Source organism: Typha latifolia, chromosome 3, assembly GCF_019914945.1.
Source record: "Typha latifolia isolate L0001 chromosome 3, TyphaL0001v2, whole genome shotgun sequence".
NCBI classification, from domain to species: domain Eukaryota; kingdom Viridiplantae; phylum Streptophyta; class Magnoliopsida; order Poales; family Typhaceae; genus Typha; species Typha latifolia.
In genome coordinates, this window is record NC_133088.1 from 3,007,217 (window position 1) to 3,025,658 (window position 18,442).

Here is an 18,442-nt window from a genome sequence, read left to right on the forward strand (position 1 = left end):
TCTTCCTCTTCCTCCCTAGTGGCACGACGAGTGACAGAACTGCTATTGCAGAAATAGTATTATGTGAATTTTTTGCTTTAAATAGTATTGCAGAAATACAGGGTGCTAAATATAAATGTTTTTGGTTTTTGTAACATTTTCATTTAACACCCTGTATTTATGTGAATTTTTGTTGAAGTAACATTGTAGAATAAAGGGCTATAAATGTAAATGTCTTTAGTTTTGTAATTTTACACTGTATTTATGTGAATTTTTGGTTCAAAATAATATTGCAGAAATACAGGGTACTAAATGTAAATGTCTTTAGGGGTGCTAAATACAAATTTCTTTAATTTTGGTAAAGTTTTCTTTTAACACCCTATAAATAATGAAATTTTGTTTCAATAATATTACATAAATGCAATATTCTACCTGCGAATGTCTTTAATTTTTGTGAAATTTCCATCCAAGTGAACTTTCGGTTAAACTAAGTGCAAAATTCCTTGAAATTTGTTAAAGCATTATAATATTATATATATATATATATATATATATATATATATATGTGTGTGTGTGTGTGTGTGTGTGTCTTCTGTTCAAAACCTAAGCTTCTTATAGCACAATTCTCAATTCTCTCTACCAAAGTAGTCATCATGGCCAATATGACCCACGAGTACTGGAGGTAACGGTAACATGTAAACATGCAAAGCGAGGATGTTAGCCTGGAACTTGATATGTTGGCCAATAAACCTTAATTAAAAGTACGCATGCCCAAGTTAAACATGTTGGTATATTGCACATTTGCACCATTACAGAATGATTGATACTTTTCCCTAGAACAATACTCTTTTGCCTCATTCCACATCCATGGTGTATTCTGGTAGATTTATAATCTACGGGTTAGTATTTTAAGCTTACAAACGGTGATGAACTTCAACTCATTGACAGGATGAAATGGATCGAGATAGTGTACAAGTTTGGAGCAACATGATGATCTTTTGACCTTACAAATTACATTGAGACAAGAACCAAATGCTAACTAATTGAGTGACGATCTGGAAGCCTGAGAAGGTGATAGAGGGGATCCTTCGCTACTTAGAGAATCTGCCCTCCATGCATCCTGGACCTGAGCAGCAAACTGCAGGTTCCAGAGCACATCCTCAACTGAAGGTCTCTGAGTAGGCTCCTTTGATAGACATCGCAGGCAGATCTCCATTACCGTCTTTAATGATTCATCGCAACAGGCCCTACTTGCTACTGGGTCCACAATGCTCCTCCTCCTAGCAGCACCGTCCGCTGTAATGCTTGATTTTAGCTGCGTCGAAGCCAAAGTCAAGGTGAAATTGTTGATCAGATAAGCTTATCCAATTTTTGGGATTAAATAACTCTTCTCAGACTGTCCAGTATAGAGCTATAGTAGGTTAGTTAAATCATAAAAATATTACAACATGCAAGAAGTTCCAGTAGTAGCTCAACAATAACTGTAAAAGGAAAAAAAAAATCCAACCTGATTCTTCACTATTTCCACTTCACATTGAGACGTGACTGGCCTTCCACATACAATCTCCATTAGAATTACACCCAAATCATAAACGTCAACTTTATCGCCATGCTTAACCCTACAAAGGGACATCGTTGTAACTTGCAGATGACAATTCTATTTTATAAGAAAGTTAAGTTTGTATTCTTGCTGTTATATAGGCAAAAGTTAACCCATAAAGGCACATGTAATATTCATCTCTGAATCTGCTGATGAGGTTTTCCCCATTATTCTAGAAAAAATGAAGGTATCCTAATGTCCAATATATGTGTGTGTTTGTGTTTGTGAATATCTATAAGATTGTCAAGGGGCCACCAAGTAATGAATAAAATTGATATAAGAATTTCAATGCATGTATTGTAAGATTGCCATAGTTTCAAATTGCAAAAAACTTGTTAACTATTTACAGCGAGGATTGATGTGCCGGCCACTGGTCGGCATGGCACGTGCCATGGCATGCCTCCATGGTGTAAATTAGTTAGATCCCGCCTAAGTAGATCTTACTTATAAAGGTCCGGTAAGTGGATCATGAGTAAATCACGATCTATTTTATCATCTTCTCCAACGAGTAAAGGGGCAAACCGGTGCCCTAGCCTTCTCCAACCGCTGTGGGAGGGCTCGAGATCTCCTATTGCTGTTGAACGCTGTTAGAAGCCATTTTGAAGCCATCCAAGATGGTTTTTGGTGGGGTGTTGTTGGCCACCCCATGCAACATGCCGACCTAGCATCAAAAAACGGCACGACCATCCTTGAATTTAGAAAAACATGCTATCTCTGGATATCCCCTGCAGCTTAGCAGAATGAAGCAAGCTGCTAGTTCCCTAGAAACCTCTCACCTCCTAGGCTGTGTAATCATTTAAGATTGCTCACTTGAGGTGATGAAGTGTTGGACCCTAGATCTTATCATCAAGCATCTATCCTATAAAAACTTCTGAACTTTTGGGGGATAACAAGATAATATTATTTACCTATCAATAGATCCCTTAGATATGCTTGAAGATCCAGCAGCTCCAACCTGCATAGATACACAAGAATGTATGTCAAACCAAACGATGAAAACTTACAATAGAAGACTGAACTCATCCTGTACTTAAGTATACAAATCATCCTTTATCTTACCTCACTTTTTGTATTCTCCGCTAATAACGGCAAATTATAGCTGCTGATTTTTGCAACAAGGTTCTGATCTAGAAGAATGTTTGTGATCTTCAGATTATTTGCAAATAAACCAGGTATGATACCTCCGTGCAAGAATTGGATACCCTTTACTACACCAATAGCAGCTGATATTCGTTGTGTCCAAGTAAGCCGTTGTCCTGGAACTACCTCTATAGAATCACATGTAAGAGAACTTCAAAATAAATAGAACTGGGTGACATTATGAGAGAAAGCAAGATTTATGAAAGAAATGATGACAAATTGAAACTTACGTGAAATGTTGCTTCTCAAAGTTCCATTTGAGACATGTTCAAAGATGAGAAACAATCGACTGACTGTGGAATCATCAAGGCAATATTCAAAGCAGTGCCCAAGGGCACTGGCTAAATGCCGATGTCTAAGCTTTGATATCAGCTCAATATGACGGCTGAGGTTTTGGGAAGACTGGCTCTTTTTAACTTTCAAACACCTTATTGCAACCAAGGAACCATCGTTAAGCCTGCCTCTGTACATCTGGAAGTACAGAATAGTACTTTCTTAATATCATGTGAACAACTATTGAAAATATTTTACATTAATGGAACAGAGACTCTTCAAGTAGCTGCAGATGAAGGGACATAACGTGCTCCATTGACGAGGTAATGCAGTTAAGAAAGTTTATGAAGATCTTCAATCCACATAGAAAAAAGATAGCTATTCAAATTTATCATATACAGGACACCATGACATATTATGGTAGTTGAAGAGAATATCCATAGTGATGTTAATAGAATAAGTTTTTTGGTTACCAAATTTCTACGTGTTGTTTCTGATTAGTAGGTTCAGAGAAACTAAACATAATTTAGTTAAGCAGAGCCTCAGATATGACTAGTTGAGCTGTTGACTAAGGACATCATCCCAAAGTACCTCATTATAGTCTTCAGAGAAAGTGAACATAACTGTTTGCAAGAATGTATACAATAAAAGAGAGCAAGTTTGAACTCAATTTGCAGCAAGTATTAAAGAAAGAAATGTATACCTGACCATGGGAACCTTCTCCCATGAAACTTGATGCATCAAAGTTATTTGTCGCACCTTCAAGCTCCTCTAAAGAAAATGTCCGATAAGATGGAACACCAAGTGCTCCCAGCTTCATTGTCTGAGTAATGTACCCTTTGTTTCAAAAAGAAAAGTAAGAGGTCAAAAACATTTTAAATGAGTTAAAACCTGTAATTAAGTACAATTAGTCTTGCACAGGTAACCACGACATTGTTACAATGGCACATCATCAAAAAGAAGTATAAAGCAACTATATGCAGCTAAACTTGTTAATCATTAAAACCAACCTCTACACTTGCAGCTCAAATTCTCACCCAACTTTTTTATCTTACTTTTAGCTTAATTGTATATGAATCCTTCCACATGAAAGGTCACCCACTTGAAAATTGTGAAGAGAGGTAACTAGATTAAAAAGTGGGCATAAGAAAGAGAGAGAGAGAGAGAGAGAGAGAGAGAGAGAGAGAGAGAGAGAGAGAGAGATGTCATACTTGCATCAGCCAGCAACTTGGTAGGATACCCATTAGAAGCATGCTCTATTAATCTTCTTGGAGGTCTCTGAATTGCTCTTCTCATATTTGCTCTTCTCAGTCCAAGAAAGACCAGAAGACCAACGACCAGAGCAAATCCCACAACACTTCCCACAACACTAACCACAATTATCCCCTTGCCAACTGTTCTCTTCTTTTGTTTCTGAGGCAGTATCCCCACAGCCAAAGCTTGGTTCTGGCAATAGGATGACGGATGCTGACTAGAATCTGCATTGGCCAGACAATTTGCGGAAAATAGAACCACCTTCTCCTTAGAATTTGCACTCAGGCAACTAGGCAAGCTCCCGGTCAGAAGATTCAATGACAAATCAGCAAACTCAAGATTCTCACTGCACGACATGTTCTGGGAAAGCATCCCAGTGAACCTATTTCCGGCTATACTTAGATAGTGAATTGAAGGCAGAGACAACAGTGACGGTATAAATGGACCAACAAATCTATTGAATGAGACATCCAACCACTGTAGCAAAAAAAAGGAGCTCATTTCAGCTGGAAGTCCACCACTAAACCTGTTTCCCTTCAGCACAATGGTCGCCACCTTCCTTGCCAATTTTGGAAATCGAGGTCCAAGGGAATTGTTCTCCACATCAAGTACTTGAAGGTGTGTCAACCCACTAAGATCAGGCAAATCTCCAGATAAATTATTAGACGAGAGCACAAGTGTCCTTAGAGATTTCGTACTGCCTAAAGAATCAGGTAGAGGCCCAGTTAAGTTGTTGTTCTTAAAGCTCAGAACTGCCAAGAGTGGGAATGAATTCAACCAATCCGGGACTCTGCCAGTAAACATGTTATGATCAAGAATTAGAGTCTGGAGGTTCCTTAGATGAGAAATTTGTTGAGGAATGCTTCCATATAAGAAATTGGAGCTCATGTTGACTATTTCCAGTGACGATAACCGAGAAATCTTCCCCGGTAAGGGACCCCATAGGCCGAGAGAGGTCAAGGTAAGAACTCTTAAGTCTGGAAGTCTAGTAAGAGTAGTGAAGAAGGAGTCAATAGAGAAGCTCTTTGGAAGAGATGGAGAGCCCACATCACCAAGTATATGCAGTTGGGTTACAGTGTCCTCATAGCAAACTACTGTCACTGATGGACTTTGATCACCATAGCAGAAGTCTGTGTAACTATGCCAGCTACTAAGAACAGATGGGTAGTTCAAGAGATGCTGGATTCTAAGTAGAGACCATGCTTGCGAGGATTGCAGCTGGGTTGTAGATGGGATTGAGATCAGAACCAGAATAAGGATGAGCAGATAAGAAGGATAGCTTCGGATGTCCATTGAATTCCTTAAAACTCTCACAAGATCCTGCCTTTCTATAAAATTACAACAGAACAAGCAAACATTATCACTTGGGTACTTCCTATTTCCATATATATTTTCACTTGGTATGATTTTAACAACTCGAGCAGTGATCAGGGAGTAGCATACCTTTCTCCACAGAGCAATGCAGCTTTCGCTTCTTGGGTTCAAATCCACAGAGAAGAACTAACAGCTATTCGAGTGACTAAAGCTGCACCTCAAAATCCAAAACCAAACTCCAAATACTTGGGTTTCAGAGTTAACGGAAAACAAACGTCTCTCTCTCTCTCTCTCTCTCTCTCTCTCTCTTTTCCTTTGTGTCACGGGTGGGAGCGAAGCGGAAATGGCCAAATGAGCTCGATGCATCGAGCTGGAAATAGACAGGGGCAATAAGACAAGTGGACAAAGCCCACACTGCTCTTTTTTCCCCACCATGACGGAAGATACCATTGTCACTTGTCAGGATGAGTTGGGTTTCTCTCTTTCTTTTTTCCTCTTCTTTTTTCTTTCTCTTTTTTTTTTCCTTTTATCTTTTTATCCTGCGCCACCATTAAAGCTAATGGAAAGCAAAAGGAGAGCATCTTTCTCTATAACCCGGCTTGATTTAGTTCCCTTCTACCCACTCAGTGATCGCCATTGCGTTCCTTCGCACTTTGTGAAGCAGACACTTCCGCGAGAGAGAGAGAGAGAGAGAGAGAGAGAGAGAGAGAGGTGAACAATGTTTCAGTAAAACTTACTCCTCATAATGCCTTTCTTTTTTTTTTTCCATCCAAACGAAATGAAATATTTTATTTAAGTTGCTTTCTTTTTATTTTTTAATGTTGGAAGTTATTGGGGTTAAAATAATCTATCTGTCGTCTAGATTTTGGAGAAGGTGTTGGTGGTTGGTGTTACTGTGTCGTCTTTTCTTCGCGCGCTTTTTGTTTCTGTCACATTGACGAAAATGCCCCCATTAAAATACTTAAAATGGTTGGAATTCCTATTAACTGTTGTTTAATGTGAACTGGAGACGCACGACCGTCCGATCTTTGGAACCTATTCTTCTGACGGTGGGAGATGTGTTATGGACTGGACAGTTCTAAATCTACGAGTCGAAAGAAGACGCGTACTATCCTGTCAACCCCGGTACGAATACGATAACCGCAGCATAGAGCTTTCAAATCTCTATTAGATTAACTAAAAGAAAACTCTAAAATATTTCAATTATTAGAGATCTATTTTAGAGTATCGCATTATTCTAGTATTAAAATGAATTACAACATTTTTGGGGTAAAATAAAACTCCACTCAAACGGGTGTAATCTTTTCTAATTAAATAAATTCAATATGACTCTGAATTTTGTGTCATTTTCTGAGTCTTGGACCCACTTATGCACTAATAACATAACCATCAGAGGCTGCCGCTATCTTTATACAAATTCTCTAGACTACCCAAAATCCCAAACAGTGCCATAACATTTCCCATCGCAAGTAAATTATTAACTAAACTACTCTAATTATTTTTAGGTCCGACAGTATTTACGTAAAGATAATTAATTCTTCTTACATCCTCATTAATGGCTTACTAACACAATTATAATTTGACGTGGGTAAGTTAAAATACCAGCTAGAAAACCAAATTGTAATTTAGAAGTACACTGCAGTAGTAGAAAGTAGAAAGGTTAACCATATTGAAGGTAATCCGACACCTAGTCGGTGTTCATAATAAATAAAGTACTAATATGCAGCAAAGAGAAGGCCCAGGAGCTCACTAACCTCCGTGTTGTGACGATGAGAATCTACAGGAAAAGATGATGAGATTCCTGATCTGATGGGTGGGATAGAGTACGCTACTTGGTAGGTCTGCACTAGCTGGCCGCCACGTTTGCATCTACCTGAAAAGAAAGGAGCCTTGTTCTCCCGTGTGACAGTTGGCGCGGGACCACTACTCACGGCGCACATAGTTCAAGTTCCCTTGGGGAATGTTTGGAATTGAGTCAGTATTTCTCTCATTATATATAATAATTAGAGCATATTGACTCAAAATAAACTCGGGCTCGAGCTGACGCTCAACTTAAATTAAAAAAATTATTTATTAATATTATGTATATAAGTATATTGATAGTCATTAGCATAAGTATTAAAGCTATGTGTCTAGCTCAGCTTGAGTTAGGTTAAAAAATAAGCTTCATTCAGTCTTAGGCTGTCAACTCATTTACACCCCAAACTAATAATGGGGCTAATTATTTCTACGTAGAATATCCAAATGGACTCCATTTATCTCATAATGACCCAATGCGTCCTACTTCATTTTCCCAAAACTGAACCCAGATTATAAACACTCTATAGCATTAATGACTTTTTCACCAGAGTACCACCTTAGTGATATATAATTTTCTCAAATTATATTTTCCTTCTTAATCCTCATGACGTAGCAGTACCCTTGTTGGTAAGGAGGAACAACTAAAATCACATCTCAATTATTTTGGAACAAAAAGGGACAAGATTTTGGTAGCATTTTATGATGCAAATTGGTCTTCCCAGTTACTTTCAGCAGTCAAATCGTCAGATGACTTATTCACGGAGGAAGATTCTCGCTGTCTACTAGAGGTTACGAATTCCCGTCATCATCAAAACATCTCTATTCTCTAGGCATCTTATCAAACAGATTAATTGCACAACTTAGTTTACATGAAATATTCTGTAACTTGGCATCAATGATTTTAATATGCTACAGGTTCGACACACAAAGCATGTTCACTATTTTGTTTAGTGTCTACAAGTGTTTGGAAGCATAAGACTTGCAAAAGACCCATGAAATAATCAAGTGGCAAATATTATAGCAAAGAGATAGAATCGTACATTTCTCACCATCAATATAATACAAAGATGCCTCAACAATGTTGTCGATAAAGAACTCTCATAATATACATCATTCCATTCTAAACTTCTAAGCATAGCTCTAGAGACGACCTATTTCGTTGTCTAACGAAAGAATCACTGAAATGTGCAGATCACATGCTTTTGTCCTATGATAGAGTAGGGGTCCAACTGAACACCCATGTTGAGGAAAAACTAGTAAGCGAGTGCATGATGACTACTCTCTGAACAAAGAATGCATCACAAATTTGAGAAAATTATAGACTCACATGGATTTAGAAGTTAGAGCCCTTCAATCTTCAATTAGGTATCGGTTTCTTCGCGCGCCAAAAGCAAGTCTCTGGATGCGAGAATAAAAAAAAAAGGACTATTAGATAAGTCATTGCTGGGGCATATTAAAGAGTTAATAATAGAAGACTGATTAGAACTTTAGAAGTACTAGAGAGATGGAGGTTCCCAACTGAAAAAATTTGGGAGTAAGCTTTCAAGCCAGTGAGGAATCGAATATAGGTCGGCTTCATGGATTGGCTGCTGGGAACCGACCTGACACAAGGAACAAGGTACTCTGCGACCTATACAAAATAGCAAGAATATAAGCATATCTAGTTGTCCAACTACCTAAATCAGCCAGTCATGAGTAAATTCCCAGGGATGATAGATACATAATTGAAGTAATGTCCTTCAAGGTCGAAATGCATGAGGATTCAAGTTCACCAGTCGACAAAACAGAGAATCAAAAGGATACCATAATGCACATCCCAACTAAAACAGCAGTTGATTTCTCCCGAAATTATAAAAAAAAAACTAAAATAGCAGTTGATGGTTAATAAAGCTAGACAACATAATGAGATATTTTAAAAGCAAGACCACTTTTTATTATCTTCAACTAGGTAAATTGCTTCACATTGGTCCAAATCCAGGCTAAAGATGATATGATGCTAATTAGGAGAAGATTATGAGACTTTAAAGTCTCGTTATCTTTAAGTTTAGAAAATCCCCTGGATTAGTTTAGGGACTCTTAAACTGGTCCAAGGACTCCTAAACTGATTCAATAACTAAACATATTTTTATTTTTTTTCATATCTAATTAAGTTTACTTTTAAAAAAATTAAAACTAAAAAATGAGGCTAACTAATCGAGTTTGGGGCTTAGCCTCAAACCAAACAAAGCCTGAGGGCCCAACAACTAAAGCTACATTAGCCCATTAAAATCCCATCTCATGAGAATTTATTCCCAAAGGCACAAGTTTAATCAAAACCATAAGCAGTGTAACTTCTTGTAGTAATTTCAAAAAAGTGTCCATAGAATTGTAGATCCATTAGTGCCTTTGTTACTGGTGCATTCTTGAGATTAACCAAAATAAGTAAGATGTTATTTGTGAAGACAGGATATTGAAGTACTTACCACATCAGGCGGTTCTGCTAAGATATTAATGAAAAATTTGGCCTGTATATTCAACAATATGTTTACCATTGTCAAACACTATTTTCTGACAAACAAAATGGCAAAATAAATAAGAGTGATTGATGTTTTACTTGTTTTGTGTTGGCCCCAGACATTAGAAGATCAGTAGTAACCATGCCTGGCTGCAAAAGGACGACTTTTGATGAAAATAATTATGGTTGACAAGATATTTGATCTCATCATCAATTAATACATGTGAATTCTGGCAACTCTATGTACTAGAACAAAAATCTAAGCAATTGATAGGATAAGTGCAATTACCGATAAGTTGTGCACCATGACATTCTTTAATTCATTCATCTGCAGTTCTGCCTGGAATTTAAATGCATCAATTGCTGTTCTGTCTCTCTTAGTAAGCACCAAAATGACATGAAAACAGATGTTCTTGCAATTGAGACCCAAAAGACACAGATGTGGATTACAAAGAACACATCTAAGAAACAAAATTATTATTTTCGTACACCTTAGAAAGTATGTTATTCTTCAAAAGTTTCAAAATGACTCCTCACAACCAAATCCTTTAGATCTGTGAAACCATTTTGAGGCTTTTTTCTGTACTAACAGAATGTGCAGAATGATTCCAATTACAGATCCCAAGGGACATGTCACGATTTGTTTTAACATTCACATGCTGAGAAAGCAAGAGAGAACAACATTTTGCTCAGAATGTTGGCACCAAGGTACACATAGACATAATGACTGTACGTTGAACGCAAGTTTAAGTTAAACTTTAAGACTTGGTAATTATATCTCTGATCCTGACAATGATGATCCAACATGATAACAAATGCAGGTTAAAGTAACTCAGCTTTCATATCGCTTTCAACATCCTAATCAAGTTATCATGGTTATCAATATCCAATGAACACTCAAGCGTCAAAACAGCTGAATACTTCTCAATTTGAAGAGTTGAACCTTCATTCAGAATATAAGATTATTTTAAACAAAAAAATATAAGAGACGAATGGAAGCAAAAAATTCACAGTGTTTCTAATGATGCACCATGATACCTCAAGTGCATCTCTATACATTTACAACTGAAGGTATTAATACAGTCTCTCGGGATCCAGGAGCATTCAGGATTCCAACAATGGTTCTATCAAATAGAAAATAAGCCAGGACCTAAACTACCTAAATTCTATGATAAGTTATTTTGCGCTTTGAAATTTATATTTTGAGTATGAACAAATTCAAAAGCAACTAATGAGCAGATATTCAGTGATATGTTCCATCTTTTATGAGTATGATGTTTACCTGTAGAGATTTGGTAAGGTGCACGACACTGCGCTTGGTTGCACCATATGCAGCAAATCTGCAGATGGATCATGTATCACAATCCAATTAATGCCTTTGAAAAGCTAACCCTAGAATTCATGGCTCTTCAATAGACAAGTAAGAGGCACATTCTTATCTTCATGTAACTTGGTAATTGAGAATTCATATACTGAATTCAGAGAAACATACAATATCTCAGGCCATTGATAAACAAGCAATTGACATAGTGGCTGAACAAGGAATTAAAAGCATAACAAGATAAGGAGGTTCATATGCAAATCTACAAGATAAATGAAGTTTGATTCCAACTTAATGAACATTAGATGATAATAAGGTATAAACTAATAAGGTGTTTCAAAAAATGAATCAAACCTAGGGGTTGGCCTTCCATCAGAACCAGCTCCATCAATATTAAATACGTGACCACCTCGGGGCTGGTTTAGCATCATATTTATTGCCTACAATGTCGATAGAGATATCAAAAGTCAAACAAAATAGAAATTATGTTAGTATCCTCCTCTAGTACAACATTACAAGTTATACGATACCATTACCTCACGGCAACATATCATCAGACCAAGAGTGTTTGTGGTAACGACTTCCCTGAAAACAATAGCAAATGGATCAGTTAATGACCAATAATGCTGTGGCGACTAACAGGAGGAACTGAACAGATATCTGATTATACCAACAAAATCTTACATGAGATCTTCATCTGAACTTTCTACCAATGGTTTATAACTGTATGCATTTGATCCAGCATTGTTGATCTGTGCCATTTATCAAAGTAAACATGTAATGCATGGGGAAAAAGAATGCTCTTCTACCAGAATTCTAATTTAAATGTCTAATCATTCAGCAAGGCAAATGAAACAAATAGTGCCACTTGCATGGTTCATCAAGGACCATGAGCAAGAGTTCAAGGAACCATTCTCAAGCCTACTACATTTGAGTTCTATATTGTGACTGCAATTAGCTTATACTGAAAATGAATGACCCGAAACCAAATTTAGTCAGTTTGAGAAAGAAGAAGGATATGGGTACTGAACTTACCACCTTTCATGTCTCCAACATTTAATCATTGTCATACTAGTAACACATCATCAGACTTGTCTAATTTGCTAAGTTTGCACATGCTAATATGACCAAATACTTAATGAGATTGGAACTTAATAATTCAAGAAGTTGGCGATCGTTCTTAGCATGAAAAATGCTCCAGCCATTTATCTGAATGCAACACACGATTACTTTATTGGAAGGGAGACTGCAGGGAAAGAAGGTGTCTAAGCCAAACTAGTGCATTCTTGCAGAAAAGTTATAGAAAGTCTGCTGATTATAAATAGAATAGCACCAAAAGAACCAGTTTGAACATTAAGTACCCATATATCAATGTATTTCAGCTTATCCCGTGCAAAATTAACTAGTGCCTTGACATCCTTTCCTTCTCTAACATCACAGGTAGTTCCCTGCAGCAATTGGAAATAATAACTTAAGAATATAAACTTCAAGTGAGTTAAAAAGAAAGAAACAAAAGCAGCTATATAGTAGATACCCACACATGGTGCTCTCCAAATTCCTTTCTCAAGCTCTTGACCGCTGAATCTACACGCTCAGCTGCACAAGACAAAACAATTGTCAATGAAACTTTTACTGGCATTATGGGAACAATTTTTTCTACAATCTCCTTGCTAATAGTGATAATATCTGGAGCCTTCTTTACTATATGGTATAAGCCAATATAATCATGAATCATACTAGATAATTAATAAATGACAATTGAAACTTAGCTACAGACAAACCTGATCTTGAGCAGATTACAACATTGTCACCTGCCTTCAGAAATTCCTTAGCAAGTGCATATCCAATACCTGTGTGTAAATAGAGATCAGAGCATTAAATAGAAGCAACTCAAACAGAAATCTGCCAATCTTCTCCTTCTTTGTTGTGCATAATCTATTAATCACAAGGACACACTTTCTATTTTTCACTTCTCGACGAGAAATAGTAAAAACTGTTCAAGTCTACGAGATCATAAAAAGTTACACCTTATGACAAGCTCGAAAGATAAAATTTACTGCTAATATTCACATTAGCTGCACCAGAACCTGCTCAGGAAGAAGAACACTGCGTACCAAAACATAACAAAAAGTACTAAATGCAGTAACTGGAAAGAGTTTGACGACCTTTAGTGGAGCCGGTAATCAAAACATTATAAGGGGGGACCATGGGTTCTCTCTTGTCGATAGATTCCGCCCTGATTCCATTTGGATTCCGGTACGGGTGCCCTAGATTCCGGCCGGAGAAGACGACCAAACAGCCGAGGCGCCTCGCCCCAGTACACGTACCTGTGGTCGGATTAGTCCTACCGGTTCGGATGGCCGCAAGGGCACCGTGGCGGCCGGAGGTGGGGAGGGAGATGGCGGGAAGGGATAGGGACGCCATGGAAGCGTGGCCACCAGAGTGTGTGGATTATGATAATAGAATACATTTCCAATTTTATCCCTCTACTTTTTAAATTTCTTTTTAATTTTACAGAAATTTGTATTTCAGCCCCTCTTTTAATTTTACAGAAATTTGCAATTATGCAAACCAATCAGTTTTTCTCGCTACTGTTTGTAAAAGAATGGGTTAGAAAACAGGATCTGAAGTGGAAATAAAAAAAGAAAAGGAGGGTAAAATAAATTTTCTCCAAAAACATATCAACTGGCGGTAAATTCTGTTTTCATTTGGCTCTTCCCACTCCTAACCCGCACGTGTATATCGCGTGACCACTTATTCCGAAACCCTGCAACCCCGTCCTCTTCTAAACACCAAAACCCTCGTCCTCGTCTCGGCGGCACCCAAAAATTAAAAACCTTTCATCCCTTCTCCCTCGCCACTCGAAACCCTAACCCTAGATCGCGGCTGCTCGAGTTCTTAGCAGCCATGTCGATGTCGAAGGGCTCCAAGATGCTCCAATACATAAACTACCGCATGCGCGTCACGATCCAGGACGGGAGGCAGCTCGTAGGCAAGTTCATGGCGTTCGATCGTCACATGAACCTCGTCCTCGGCGACTGCGAGGAGTTTCGCAAGCTTCCTCCCGTTAAGGGCTCCAAGAACCCCGGCGAGGAGCGTGAGGACCGCAGAACGCTAGGCCTCGTACTCCTCCGCGGTGAGGAGGTCGTCTCCATGACGGTTGAGGGCCCGCCTCCCCCCGACGAGTCCCGCGCCAAGGCACACGGCGCCGCCGCACTAGCTGGCCCCGGGGTCGGCCGCGCCGCAGGCCGGGGAATCCCCACCGCGCCGCTCGTCCAAGCCCAGCCTGGCCTCTCTGGTCCAGTTCGGGGAGTTGGTGGTCCTGCCCCTGGCATGATGCAGCCACAGATCTCGAGGCCGCCTGTCCCCCAGCTGTCCGCCGCACCCGTCTCATACCCACAAGTCGTCCGCCCGCCGCCACCTGGACAAATGCAGGGTTTCCCTGGACAGGGGCCTCCGATGGGGAGGGGGCCACCACCGATGCAGATGCATTTTGCTCCAAGGCCGGGGCAACCGCCATTCCCTATGCCACCTCCGCAGTTTGGGCAGCGGCCGATGGGGCCACCTCCGCAGATGATGAGGGGGCCACCACCACCAGCTCCGAGGCCAGGGATGCCGCCTCCGCCTGGGGGTCAGGTGCCGGTGTTCGCACCTCCGAGGCCCGGGATGCCGCCTCCGCCACCACCGAATATGCAGCAGCAGGGACAGAACCAGCAGCAGTAGTAACTTCCAGGCATGTATTGTTCTCTTACTTATTTACTTAATTACATAAGTTTTGCCTCTTCCTTGATTGCAATTTTGTCTTTCTCGATTTCCTTTTTTTTGTTCTGGTATCATGGTGGAATTCTATTGTTTGGTTCACTCTAGAGGCTAGATTACTAGAGTTTAGTGCTATATGTTTTGCAGCTAAAGCTTATTATCCTGTTTTAATTAATCCTTTATGAATTAGATAATTGTTCAAATGATTTTTAAAACGCAATAAATTTATAGACAATATTTTCTCATAGGTACATTTCATGTAGTTTATTGGGATATTAATGTAAATGAGCCATAACCATTTAGCCCTATTAGATGGATCACCATCATTGGTGCTTTTTGTGCACTTCTAATTGTAGTGGGTACTGTGTATCATGGACATTTTATTTGCAAGAAATATGTCAAATAAAGTGTCATTTTAATGAACCGTATCAGTTAAAGAGAATCAACAAGGAAATATGAGATGGAGATATTTGTTCATTTTATTTTTTTCGTAATGGTTGCTCACCTAATTAGGGACCAAGATTTTTGGGGACTTTGGAGTTGACACCTAGTAGGCTTAAGATTCTTCTTGTGCTCACCCAAAATTCTGTATGTGATACATCTAATTAGTGGAAACTTTGATTCTCGGGGAGTTGATATTTCCATTGGCACTTGTCCAATAATTGGTAGAAGATATTGAATATACTTTTGAAATGAGTTTTTACTGATGGAGCATTTGTATGAGGCAAAAACTAGTGAAAAGTTATGCGTAAGCAAAAGTTTATAGGAGGCAAAAACTAGTGAAAAGTTATGGATAAGCAAACATTTACAGGAGGCAAAAACTATTAAAAAGTGAAAAGTTGAAGTTATTGGGAACTCGAAGTGCCAATTAGTTGGAAACTCTTTATTCTGTTAGTATTTATTAAAGGTTATAACAGCATGCGCAGAATCAGAAAAGTAATTGCGGTATTACTTGTGATAGTTCATGTTGCAATTATGTTGTCATTGTCGGGACTACGGATAATTAACCAATTAGCATCTTCTTATATGACCTTGAGGTTTTATTCTTCTAAGTTAGGTAATTAGTGTCTTATATTAGGGTCTTGAAGTCCTAGGTGGTTTCACATTTACTTTTTGTGTAAATCGACATTAATTATTGCATAACTCTGGCCATTTCTTTGGCTCAAGAATTAAGGTGTATCAGGTTGTATTTAGAGCACAAAGAACTGAACAAGTGCATCATAAATGTTGAACTTCTGTAGGACTTTCCATCAGCAACCAGTTCTAATGCAGATTGTCTTTTTTAAGTTCTAAACCTTCTCCTAACAATGTGGGTTCAGGCTAGAGGCCTTGAGATTAAGTCAAATTTGAGAAGCTACGAAGTGGAATCACAATTTTATTAAGAACTATTGTCTACATTGATGTCTAGCCCAAGGAAAATGGTGCCAAAATCCTAGCCAAGGCAAAGTCAAGTAGTCTGGAGCTTGTTATGAAATCTACGAGGTCAGTGGATGGAGAAGCTAATCTACCATAGTGTGTTGCAATTTGTCTTATTCAACCAAGGTGCTACTTTCCCTATTTAAATATAGGAATACTGGAATAGCCTAGATGGAGAAAGACGGGTAGCTTTTGTAGCTAGTTTCTTCATCTCATGGTGCAAATAAATGAAAGAGACTAGTAAGATGATTCCATGTTGTTCAAATGCATGCTTGCATGTTTATAGTGACAGTTTGGTATTATGAGATACACATTAGAGGGCTTCTTTCCTCAACCTACAGTCTGGAACCCTTCTTTTCTCCATGGAGGCTAGTATACTGGTGTGTTGGTTAGTGTGATTGTATTAGTATCAGATAGAAGTTTGAGGTAGTTGATCGTAGTGTAGATGGTGAATAAATGAATGGAAGAGCTATAATAGATGAACATTTTACGTTCAACTTTATTGCTCTGACATTGTATGAGTACATTACTTGCTCATTGAGCTCCCAATTAGGATAGCAACACCTTCAGCTAGAACATTCCGAGTTCTCTTTTTCTTAGAAACATGGTAGGGAGTCATCAAAGATTTATCTCATAAATGACTGAGTGCAGCAATGCAGAACAGTAAGTGCAGATTTTTGGTTTCCTGTCTCTTTTTTGTTTGGCAAGTCAGCTATTATGTTAACTATTTTAAAACTATTTGAATTGTTATTTACTTATTTTAAGATTTTTTTTGTTTTGGTAGTACTTGATAGTTGACAATACAAGCCCCTTGGCATCTTTTCTGTATTGATAGCTTGCTAAGAGTTCTTAATTGGGCATGATATCTTACTCTATTTAAATTTCACTTATATTAGAGAATTTTTATAAAAGCATAGAAATATTTCAGATATCAATTTTAAACTATGTGCTGTCAGATTTGATGGAAATAGGTCAAGTATAATTCGTGAATGTCCTTGAATTACAATTAATTTTGTTTTGAAATAATTAGTTCTATAGATCCTGAAAAGGAAGACAAGTTGTCATTTTTAAACTATGGAAAGTAATTTCATTTCTTTGGATGACATTTGCTACAAGCTCATACTCTATCTATTAGAACAGACTGTGGTTCAGATGTTCACATACCTGAGATCCATTTTCTGCATTGACAGGTGCAACTCCAGAAGCTTTGAAGAATTTTGTTGCTCTGTGATGTTTCCTCCAGTTATTTAGCTTCTCATGTGGGATTATTGGACTTAGTGTTTAACTTTGACATGCCATCAGTGGGTAATCCTTGTATTTCTTTTTCTTAGTAGATTTGTTTTCATCTCATGTACCTAAAGCACCAAGACATTGCAGATACTTAAAAGTGTTTTGTTATGGATCAGTACTTCTTACATTGCATCAATACAATATGACCTCTACCTTGTATGCATAGAATTTGCTTTGTAAAATGGCGGTCTCCTCCCGATTCACTGTAGAGAGATTTTAGGTGGAAAATTTGTTTGAGGTAATAAGCCTTTGGAGAACCATGTCCAATATATCGCCATTTTATCTAGTGGGAGTCTGTTGTGCATCATGTAACTCTAATAGCATTTTTACTTCCCAATATCTCGGTACAAATCAGATGACATGCTGGTCTCTGGGAGTCTCCAGGAAAAGTTTACAGTCGTTCATCAGTTCCTCATCAGTGATGAATTCAGTCCTGGGCGTCCAATATGCAGGTTTGTTGAGGGGTTAAGACTAACTGAATCTTGCATAGCTTTGAGTATTCTTAAAGTCATGTTTGATTTGATTTTATCGCCAACCTTCTGCTCCATTTTCTCATAGGAGAATTGGCTGGGGTGGTCCGATGTAGGAAAACTTCTGCTAGCATGCAATCTTGACCTTGCTAAGCTCTGTCCCGAATTGTAGGTACTGTGTTACTTACATAATTTTTAGTGTTGCTATTTAAAAAAATCAATAGCAAAGTATTTGCAACTCATAATTCAGTAGAATTCTAAAAGACAGCTAATTGAAATTACTCTGCATATAATCCAAGTGTTATCCATCCTCGTGCTCAGCAAATTTCTAG

General features: G+C 38.3%; 3 protein-coding genes across 8 annotated transcripts; 1 reads left to right on the forward strand and 2 right to left on the reverse strand.

Annotated features, from left to right (window-relative positions):
* Positions 1–753: 753 nt before the first annotated feature.
* On the reverse strand, positions 754–5,973 carry LOC140784890 (probable inactive leucine-rich repeat receptor-like protein kinase At3g03770). Its single transcript, XM_073132488.1, has 8 exons — positions 5,690–5,973; positions 4,204–5,574; positions 3,696–3,829; positions 2,950–3,190; positions 2,639–2,847; positions 2,488–2,534; positions 1,487–1,598; positions 754–1,294 (listed from the first exon to the last, which is right to left on the reverse strand). The coding sequence occupies exons 2-8, from the start codon at positions 5,537–5,539 to the stop codon at positions 1,019–1,021; spliced, it is 2,355 nt and encodes a 784-aa protein (XP_072988589.1). The 5' UTR covers positions 5,540–5,574; positions 5,690–5,973; the 3' UTR covers positions 754–1,018.
* Positions 5,974–7,220: 1,247 nt separating this feature from the next.
* LOC140784891 (chlorophyll(ide) b reductase NOL, chloroplastic) lies at positions 7,221–13,635 on the reverse strand. 6 transcript variants are annotated; one of them, XM_073132493.1, is made up of 14 exons: positions 13,341–13,635; positions 12,957–13,025; positions 12,710–12,771; positions 12,537–12,623; positions 11,860–11,927; positions 11,712–11,760; positions 11,530–11,615; positions 11,137–11,194; positions 10,144–10,194; positions 9,954–10,004; positions 9,823–9,864; positions 8,880–8,990; positions 8,688–8,758; positions 7,221–7,512 (listed from the first exon to the last, which is right to left on the reverse strand). In XM_073132493.1, the coding sequence occupies exons 1-13, from the start codon at positions 13,597–13,599 to the stop codon at positions 8,711–8,713; spliced, it is 1,041 nt and encodes a 346-aa protein (XP_072988594.1). In that variant the 5' UTR covers positions 13,600–13,635; the 3' UTR covers positions 7,221–7,512; positions 8,688–8,710. The 6 variants fall into 6 exon arrangements, with proteins under 6 accessions (XP_072988594.1, XP_072988591.1, XP_072988593.1 ...); XM_073132490.1 differs by having other exon boundaries at positions 7,372–7,512; positions 8,858–8,990; XM_073132492.1 differs by lacking the exon at positions 7,221–7,512 and adding an exon at positions 8,359–8,589.
* Positions 13,636–13,927: 292 nt separating this feature from the next.
* LOC140783866 (uncharacterized) lies at positions 13,928–17,803 on the forward strand. Its single transcript, XM_073130957.1, has 2 exons — positions 13,928–14,908; positions 17,541–17,803. The coding sequence occupies exon 1, from the start codon at positions 14,083–14,085 to the stop codon at positions 14,896–14,898; it is 816 nt and encodes a 271-aa protein (XP_072987058.1). The 5' UTR covers positions 13,928–14,082; the 3' UTR covers positions 14,899–14,908; positions 17,541–17,803.
* Positions 17,804–18,442: the final 639 nt, after the last annotated feature.

Bases quoted from the DNA above. Each gene is read 5' to 3' on its own strand.
- LOC140784890 (XM_073132488.1), bottom strand. From the start codon at position 5,539: ATGGACATCCGAAGCTATCCTTCTTATCTGCTCATCCTTATTCTGGTT. The intron at 2,848-2,949 runs GTAAGTTTCAAT...GTGATTCTATAG, and splicing joins TTTGAGAAGCAACATTTCAC to AGGTAGTTCCAGGACAACGG. The intron at 1,599-2,487 runs GTAAATAATATT...GTCCCTTTGTAG, and splicing joins TCTAAGGGATCTATTGATAG to GGTTAAGCATGGCGATAAAG.
- LOC140784891 (XM_073132490.1), bottom strand. From the start codon at position 13,599: ATGGCGTCCCTATCCCTTCCCGCCATCTCCCTCCCCACCTCCGGCCGC. The intron at 12,772-12,956 runs GTTTGTCTGTAG...TGTCTTGTGCAG, and splicing joins TGTAATCTGCTCAAGATCAG to CTGAGCGTGTAGATTCAGCG. The intron at 10,005-10,143 runs GTAATTGCACTT...GTCCTTTTGCAG, and splicing joins TCATGGTGCACAACTTATCG to CCAGGCATGGTTACTACTGA.
- LOC140783866 (XM_073130957.1), top strand. From the start codon at position 14,083: ATGTCGATGTCGAAGGGCTCCAAGATGCTCCAATACATAAACTACCGC.